General features: G+C 42.0%; 1 protein-coding gene across 1 annotated transcript; it reads right to left on the reverse strand.

Moving 5' to 3' along the window:
- Window positions 1–571: 571 nt before the first annotated feature.
- On the reverse strand, window positions 572–8,368 carry CMTM6 (CKLF like MARVEL transmembrane domain containing 6). The gene is made up of 4 exons (XM_071429432.1): window positions 7,768–8,368; window positions 2,764–2,940; window positions 1,727–1,822; window positions 572–737 (listed from the first exon to the last, which is right to left on the reverse strand). The coding sequence occupies exons 1-4, from the start codon at window positions 8,227–8,229 to the stop codon at window positions 582–584; spliced, it is 891 nt and encodes a 296-aa protein (XP_071285533.1). The 5' UTR covers window positions 8,230–8,368; the 3' UTR covers window positions 572–581.
- Window positions 8,369–9,080: the final 712 nt, after the last annotated feature.

Below are 9,080 nucleotides of genomic sequence, written 5' to 3' on the forward strand. Positions count from 1 at the left end.
CCTTCCCCATAAACTCCCTACAGTCATTATAACATTAAACTGATCTCCATAGACAGAACTGAGACACAGGACTAGTAAAAAACAACCCAAAACCCCTTACTTAAGGATAAACATTCCTGTAAATTCCAGTTAGGTATCCCTTTTGCACTCAGTTTCACCAGGAAGTACAAAAATGAATTCTGCTGTGCTAATTTTTAACTCACAACAGAAACATCTGGTCCATTTAACCAGGAAATATCTTTAGGTTATAGGTCAGAATTTATGCCTCAGACATTAACCTTTATTAGTCATCTCTGTCAAAATCAAATCAGCACACTACTGTTCTGAAGTTAATCTGTTTAGACCCAAGGTTTTTAGTACCTGTCATCCAAGCAGGTGGCAGGACCAGGTACCTTAGAACATGATGCCCAAGATGCCATTACCTGACCAAGAATCCATAAAAGTTTGTGATGAGCAATGTGTACAAAATTGACTAGAAGAAAGAAACAGAAGTTGTTACCTACAGTGCACTGAAAGTTCATTTTAGTTTGCTCCAGTTAAAAAAAAAAAAAAAAGAAAAAAAAAGAAACAATTTCAGGAAGTTATCTTTGTTTATTCAATGGCTGGTTTTCTGTGGCACTCAGAGCGTTACCAGGCTTTTCAGGGCGTCCATCGGTGTTCTGTTTTTGTTTTCGTCTGAGACAGAGCTCTATAACAAATTCAGCTGCAAATGCAGCAGTTGCAAAAAATCCAAATACCTGTGAAAAGGACAGAAATATGTGATTTCAAAATGCATAAACAGTATTTATTCTAACACTGTTTGGAAACATTCACTGTACCATTTTATATACATTAATAACGCTTATAATATTAAGATTATAGTCCTCCTTAAATCAATAGTTTCATTTAAATTAGACACAGATCAGAAATCATAATTCTAGCACATTGATTGGGGAAGTTTTTACAGTTGTCATTCTTTTAATCAAGTGTGAACCTTATACTGTGTTCTAATCAACCTTTAATAGCAAAAGTATATTAGTTGCATTGCCAAAATCAGTTATTAAAGTAGCATATAGCAGACTATTTATCCAAGAGAGGGCTGCTGATTGATGAGAGTAAATGAAGAATAACACACAGAAGATGAAGAAAGATAAGATCTGCAGAGCCTGGGTCAGCAAGGGAGAATGAAATGACATTTTGTGAACGACATTTTGTTACCAGTCATGGCAAGATGAGAGGTGGTAAAGAGAAGGCAGCTTTTTTCAAACAAGGAAAGAAACATATGCATTATTCTAACTCTACCTAAATTTTACACAACTGTTTTGGACCAAAGTAATTTGACATTAATAAGTATTAAATCACAGTCCTTTTTTTTTTTTCTGTACCAAAAAAGCAAAGCTAACCCCTAATTTATGCTCAAACTATTAGGTCTAAATAGATCTACATCACATAAGATAGCTGTACAGAAGTGTGTATCGCTAATAGCCGATGCTGCCATGGAACAGAATTATCTTGCTTTCTTTTCCACATCAACTTTCCAGCAACCCTGAGGAATGCCAGCTCTTTGGATTTCCTATGGTAAGTTTCTGGAAGATGTGAGAAATAGCTAATTCCTCCTGAAACATCACAATGCACTGAGGTCTATTCCCTGCCCAGTTTCTTCTCTGCAAATTGAGTGAAGTTTAGAGGGGAGAGAAAATAATATACCAGATAAATACAAAGTAAATCTTGCCATTTTAAGACTTACACATGCAGCAAATTCTTCAGGCTCATTGCAGGTTGCAGAAAACAGTATTGATGCTGACAGAAAACAGGCACTTATGACCAGCATAGCCCAAAAATTCTGCAAATATATATAAAAATATATATATAATTTAACTGCAGATAGGTTACCTAAAAAGAACGAACATCATAACAACAGCTGAGTTAACCTGCCTGTGAATTATGTTTTGATACTTTGATGCTAGTGGAAGCTTCAGAAAATATATTTTACAACTAAATTCCAAATGACATTCAACATTACAGCTATTTAAACAGCATTATCATCTATTTAAAGGAGTCTGCCTTTTTTTTTGTATTTTTGAAGTATTTAATTAATTTCATCTAACCTTTTTTCACCATCAAATTCAAGCTCAGGACAACCATGGTAGCTTTATTCCTTATATAAAACATTTAAGAAACCAGAAAACTGTAAGTAAATGTGCTCATTCAAACCTTTTGCTACACTCCCTTATCTGTATCCTCACATAAAGACACCACTGTTTGCTCTGAAGGCACATAGGAAGGGACACTTGTGAGAAGGAATAACGTTCCTACTGACTTTACAGAGCAACTTTCTCCCACTGCTGGATCATCTGAAGCACGAAGCCATAAACTGTAACTGTAACAAGCTATGATTATTGCCAAAAAGGAAGTAGTCTACACTCAGTAGGAAAATAGATAGGGTAAACTTTTTAATTTTTTTTTTTTAATTGCAAGCATCATGCTGGTGGTAAACTGTATTCCACATGCGTACAGATCAGCAATGGCTATGCTGTAGTACTAGCAGCATTAATGTGGAAAGACTTTTCCACACAAGTCCCAAAATCCTGCAGGTAGCCAGCTTTGACAAATATGACAATATAAACTCTCAAAGTTGGCTCATTTTTAAACTATAAGATACTTTATTCTACCCTTTATATGGAGAAGAAAAGGAGATTCATTTTGCATAAGTTTTTTACTCAACAGCAGACTTTATGCACTTAGAAGAAATGGTTTGTTTTTCCAAAAGAAAAGTTTTCTTACCAGTTTCTGCACTTTATCTTCCCCCAGTGATTCATACAAATCAGTGCAATACACATACAGAATCAGGAGGCTCAAAAGAAAAGCACTGCAGCTTATGAATTCAAAGAAGTAAAGTCCACTACAGTTGGCGCATTCTTCCACGAGTTCTTCACAAACAACAGCCACCAAAGAGAAAATCTGCAAACAAATAACATGCTTGAGTTGGATCAAGTCTCTAACATCTTCAACAAACACACATCGCTGATACCAAGATTAATAAAGCTAGCTGTGACTCTCAATCTACAAAGAGTTTGGTGAAGTTCCACACTATTTTCTTACAGACAGAAATAATTATACAATGACATGGTTTACACTTGGTTGTTAAAGGTGGTCCATAAAGTACACTCAGGTAAGCTGAGCACACAGCCAAACAGGGGCTTCTTGATTAGACAGACAAGATTCCTGTTTTGTGCAACTGCCAGTTTGAAGGAGATGAGGCAGCATGGAGAACACACATCCTGTAAAATGCTGCTGCTTAGGACATACAGCTGCACTCAGTTCTGAATGTATTTGGGTTCAGGGCAGTGGGGGAAACTGGACAGCCCTGACACACTCAGCTACCTCCCTAAAAGTTCACAGCAGATGTTACCTCACTTGATAAAACTTCAGAGAAAGTCCACGAACCCAACACTCACATGTTTGTGACCCAGTAATGACAGAAGCTCAACTGCTCTTGTAGGAACTGAAACCTTACACTCTGTTCAAGTGTGCTGGACAATGTTTAATCTATGCAGAGCTCTATCTTCACCTTCCTGCCCACAGTGTGTTTTGAGAAAAGAACATGACTTACTTCCTATACAGTCACCATATCCCTGCTGCTGGATTTTCTACTGTTTTATCATACAAGAAAGATTATTGCTTTATTTAACCATTTGCTTATTTTGGTCACTTCTTGCTAGTTCCTTCATCCCATAAATAGCATCATTTCCTTCATCCCATAAACTTGGCATAGCTTTACAGATCTTCATAGTAAGGAGTTCACCAAATTAAAATGAAACCCCAAACAGGAATCAGACTGGGTCATAAAACTGAGACTGATATGAGAATGACATGTATTTTCAATAAGAGTATGTGGGCAATAAAGAAGTTGACAGTTCTTTGTTAAAAAAAAAATAAAAACCTAAATTTAAGATTCAGAATTTTTCTTGGAAAATAAACATCAGTTTTGGTTTCAGTTTTCTCACAGTAAAAACAAGAACAACAATTTAGCAGTAGGAAGTGTAAATTCCCCTTACTAAGCCAGGTTCATAAGAGCACTTTGGAGAACCATGTTTTGGAAATGCAACAATATAAAGTAAACAGGAGCTCAGAAAGAGAAAGAATGGGAGCTGGGAAACATCAATAGGAGAAACTATCAGGCCTCCTCATGCTTCCTTTCTCTCCCACAGTGGTTGGCAACACAAACTTCTCAGCAGCCCTTGCACCTAAGCCAGTGAACTACAATGTCCAGGAATGTTTTAAACTCTGACTTTCCAGTTTCTATGGTTTGGGTTTTTTGTTTGGCTTTTTTTGTTGTTGTTTTTTTTTTTTTCCATTTCAAAACATGGGCTTATAACTGCATCCATTGACTTTCAATTTCACATTTTTCACAAGGTCAGCTATGAGATAGCACTGTACATGAAAACTTATCTCTTTTTATAAGCACTGGAAACAGAAAGTCATCACTTTCACTTGGGCTGAAACAAAGCAGAAAGAAAATAAACCTGTCCTTAAAAGAAAGTATGTGTCCAGATAACCATAATATGATCTAAATAGCTGAAAAAAGCTTCTCTACTGAGTGTACAAGTTGAAAAAAATCCCACTCAAAGAGCAGTTATAAAGGGTTCAGTGTCAAATAACTGAGATTTACCAAGTACAATCCTGTGTGGGACTTGTCCAAGTCGATATTCAATTTTTTTATTAATAAGCTGAGTAATAAAATAGAGTACATCAATTTAAAAAAAGTTGGCTTGAAGAACTTTGAGTAAGTGCTTTGATTAAATTAATGTATCAGCAGGACACTTATAAGATGCCAGAATCTGCTTGGATTTCTTAACTTGCTCTTTGATATCACTTTCAGGAAAAAAAGGTATTCCTCTGTTGTCCTCCTGCCACCAAAAATTAAAAATTTTCAACACCAAAAGCACTGTTGGAGAAGCACTTGTTTTGCATTTTTAAAATTTTGTTATTAGTCATGTCTGTATATACACCAGAAATTAAACATCTTCATCTGTCTCTTACCAGCAAAAAATTATTCATTGACACTGACATTACTGTTGGAAGTTTCTAAACAAATGTCAGTTTCATAAAGATTTAACAAGTGAATTGCTACAAAAGAATTTAACAAATGAACTGCTACAAAAATAGAGCAGATCAATGAACTTGCCAGCAATCCTGTGAAGATGCTTGGCATCTGGGAGGTACTGAGATTCTCTGTACAAAATCTTCTTCAGGTAGATATTAATTCTCTATTAAGTTTGCACAGTTCAGGCTACTACAGAACATTAACAGCTCAAAAAGGAGCTGATTTTTAAGCCTGAATTACAATTTTCCTTTCCAGCCAGGCCATTTTGACTCAAGTTAAACAATAATTGATGACAATTTGTCCTGCTTTAGGTAAGAATTAGTTTCTACCTCAATCTTGGCACAATACACATTGTGCCATTTACCTTTGTGCTGAATTTGAACCAGTCATGGACTAACGAAAACATTCCACCTATTTAAACAAACAAACAAAAAACCAAAAAAAAAAACCAAAAAACCCCACACAAACAAAACAACAACATCCTAGAAACCTGTGCAATAACATGACTCCCAGCATCCTTTGGGCACTCGTATTTGTGACTTTTAGCAGCGACATTTTCCTTGTTTCATTTGCTCAAAAGAACTGGCTAAGGTTACAGAGCATGCCATTATTCATCTGAAGAAAAGTATTTCTTAGGTCTAGAAGCCAGTTTTCTGCAGGTGATTTCAGAGTGTTTTATAAAACCCTTGATCACCTGTACAGTGAACAGAGCCCACTTTCTGATTGCGACACCCTGTTTAGCAGTCCACCCCAGCAATTATCAGGGCATAATCCCAGTAACAATCACTGTTGTAACACAAAGCCAGAAGGTAATGACCATCACTGACATTTCCAAAATCAACTCTTTCCCGGAACAGGAACCTTTTACTGCAAAGACAGAGGCTTCCAACTTCAGGACTTTCCAGGGCTTGTTTAAAGTGTTTTGACCCAGACCTCCAGATCTCTGCATTTTGATAAAGGTTACAAAAAAGGAGGGAAAAATGTTGGAAATTAGGAGGGTGGACAACTATAACTCCATTTTTTTTTCTCTCACTGACTAATGGGTTCAGGCCACAAACTGTGTATTATTTAAGAACATGTTAAGCAGCTATCCATCGTGTCTAGGATAATGATAAATTTTCTTTTTTTCTACTTAGAAAGCATTTAAATAATTAAACAGTTTAAGGCTTTGGTACATCAGTAGATTTGCCTATATAATCACTTATTTTATTTTAGTCAATGAACCTATTTATATAAACGTTCCACTTGTTAGGGAACAGAACCCAGCAGATCTTGCTTTAACAATCTCCAGTAGATTAATTAAAAGTTTATGTTCCATTATATTTATTTAAAGCATTCTTGGGTGTGATTTTTGTTTTAAACACTCTTAGAAAACTTTATTTTTGGCAGTGTTACCACTTTACAAACACTAAAGAATATTACATTTCTGGTTGAGGGTTTTGACTGTGTGTGAGATGAAGCTTAAAACCCAAACGTCCTGTTTTCTGCAATGATGAAGTAACGAGAAAGGGTTGGAAATCACCTACAATTCCTGTAAGCATGACACGTCTGACTAAAAAGCCACTGTGTTGGCTGCAAAATGTAGGCTGACACACATTTGCAGTCAGCTGCCCTTTACCACCAAGGGTTTCCCTCATTCCCTGCTAGTACATAAGAGTGATGCTCCCCATATCCTTACCAGCACTCACACTGGTACATTTTGGAAGAGCTCATCACCAAACACTGAACAGGACCTTGCAGCAGGAGCCCAGCTGCTTGATTCAGGAGCAACAATATGTATCAAAGGCAGAAAATAAGCCTTTTATTTCCTGGTGAGCCCAGGGCTGCCTGACATGAAGTGATGCGTCATGCAATAGGCCACCATGATTACGGGTTTCTGGTGCAATTTTTTACCACAAATCACGGGAGAAATAGGCTCCTTAATTTTATCATGGACAGCCCAGACTGACAGGCTTAGAATGGGCTACAGGAGCAGCAAGAGAGGAAGGTCTGGAGCTCATGACCCAGCAATGCCCTTCCCAGTTCTACTGCCCTATGGTGAAGTTCAACCAAAGGCTTCTTCCTCCTGTTTTCGTACAATGCGGCCCTCAGAAGAAGCCGCTACATTTCCTGCGAGGCTTCCCTCTGATTTTAGCCGGGGCGGGCGGTGTTTAAGGACCACGGCGGCTGCAGCACCGAGCCTCGGGCGCACGACGCGGGCACCATCCGGTGTCGGCACCTACTCCTGCAGCCCGGACACGAGGAAGAAACACTCCCACCACTTCCCCACCATAAACCACTCTGAACCAGCATTATAAGGCACCATGCCAGCTTTCCACCTGAGTTACAGGTCTGCACAATTTTAGTGACTCCATGCCCATGCCACGTCCTAAGTCAGGACACCTTCCCGGCCGAGCCTTTTCCGACAGGCAGAATCCATTCTCTCGAAGCCTGTGTGCGGCCATCTCCTCAGCCTGCCCTGGTTCACCAAGGAGTTTAATTTTTAAGCGGTAGGGGACCGTCCTAAGGCGAAGGTCACCACAACACGCTCGTTTCCATCCCAGACTGGGGCACCCCCGCCCCGCCGGGCTCAGGCCCGGCAGACTGTGAGTCTCTCCCCGGCCCGGGGGAGATCCTGCCAGGGGTGCTCCCTCCGCGCCAGGCCCGGCACGTCCCGCACGGCGAGGGGAGGAGGCACTCACCGTCTGGAACACCTTGACTGCCAGCCGCCATCCCCGCAGGTGCCGCAGGGTGCAGCCCAAGGGGAGGCGGCGGGGCCTCTTCGCCTCGGGTTCCGTGGTCTGGTTGTAGACGGGGGAGCCGTCCATGGCCGGGCCGGGGCGCCGGCTCCCAGCTGGAAAAAACCGAAAGCAAAAGAGAGGCGGGCAGGGCGTCTTCGCCTCCGGTTGCGTGGTCTGCTTGAAGGCGGAGCTGTACTCCCCGGCGGTGCCGGGCCACCGGCTCCCAGGTGGAAAACAGCTCAAGAAAAAGCTGGGGAGGTAGCGGGACGCCGTTGGTTGTGTGGTCTGCTTGTAGGCGGAGCTGTGCTCCCTCGCTGGGCCGGGCCGCCGGCTGCCGGCTGCAAAACACCTCAAGAAAACGGGCGGCAGGCGGCGGGACGCCTCCGATTGCGTGGTCTGGTTGTAGGCGGCCCGCTTCTCCATGGCCGGGCCGGGCCGCCGGCTACCATCTGGGAAAAACCGCAACAAAGGGGGCGGCAGGCCCCTTTGGGATGGGAACGGGAACGGGAAGGGCGAGAGGCCCCGGGGAGCCCGGGGGCCCCGGGGGGCGGCGGTTGCACCGACAGTTGGTCCTGGCGGGACAAAGGCGCTGCCGGCGGCGCCCCCTGGCGGCCGCGGGCGGGAGCGTGAGGGACGGCCCGGACCGCGGAGCCGCCTCAGGCCCAGTCCGGGCTTAGTTCGCCAACAGGAGTTTGGTAAGTAAAGTTTACACGAGTATTCACTTGTGACACGAGATTACGGTATCAAAAGAGGGGGGTTAAGACAAAGCTTTGCCTGGTTACATTCACATAATCAGTTAGGTTGGAAAAACCCTCTGAGATCATCAACTCCGAACACCAACACTGTGTCAACCACACCATGGCAGTGAGTGTGATGTGTTTAAGTCTTGCCTTAAACACCTCCACGGACAGTGACTCTGCCACCTCCTTGGGCAGCCCATTCCAGTGTCTTACACTCTTTCTGGGAAGAAATTCTTCCTAATGTCCAACCTTAACCTCCCCTGGGTGCTGCTTGAGGCTATGTCCTCTAGTCCTGCCATGAGCTGTTTGAGAGAAGATCCTGATCTCCATCTTTCTACAACCTCCTTTCAGGCAGTTCTAGATATCAGTAAGGCCACCCCTGAACCTTCCTTTCTCCAGGCTAAACAATCCCAGCTCCCTCAGCTGCTCCTCACAGGAATCATGCTCCAGACCCTTCACCAGCTCAGCTGCCCTTCTCTGGACACACTCCAGCACCTCAATGTCCTCCCTGAATTGAGAGGCCCAGAACTGGAC

This window comes from Agelaius tricolor, unplaced genomic scaffold, assembly GCF_023055355.1.
Source record: "Agelaius tricolor isolate 1412-34295 unplaced genomic scaffold, bAgeTri1.0.p SCAF_6, whole genome shotgun sequence".
NCBI classification, from domain to species: Eukaryota; Metazoa; Chordata; class Aves; order Passeriformes; family Icteridae; genus Agelaius; species Agelaius tricolor.

Coding starts and splice junctions, on each gene's coding strand:
- CMTM6 (XM_071429432.1), bottom strand. CDS start 8,229: ATGGAGAAGCGGGCCGCCTACAACCAGACCACGCAATCGGAGGCGTCC. Junction 2,941..7,767: donor CAGTCAAGGTGTTCCAGACG/GTGAGTGCCTCC, acceptor ATTTGTTTGCAG/ATTTTCTCTTTGGTGGCTGT. Junction 738..1,726: donor CTGAAGAATTTGCTGCATGT/GTAAGTCTTAAA, acceptor TCCTTTTCACAG/GTATTTGGATTTTTTGCAAC.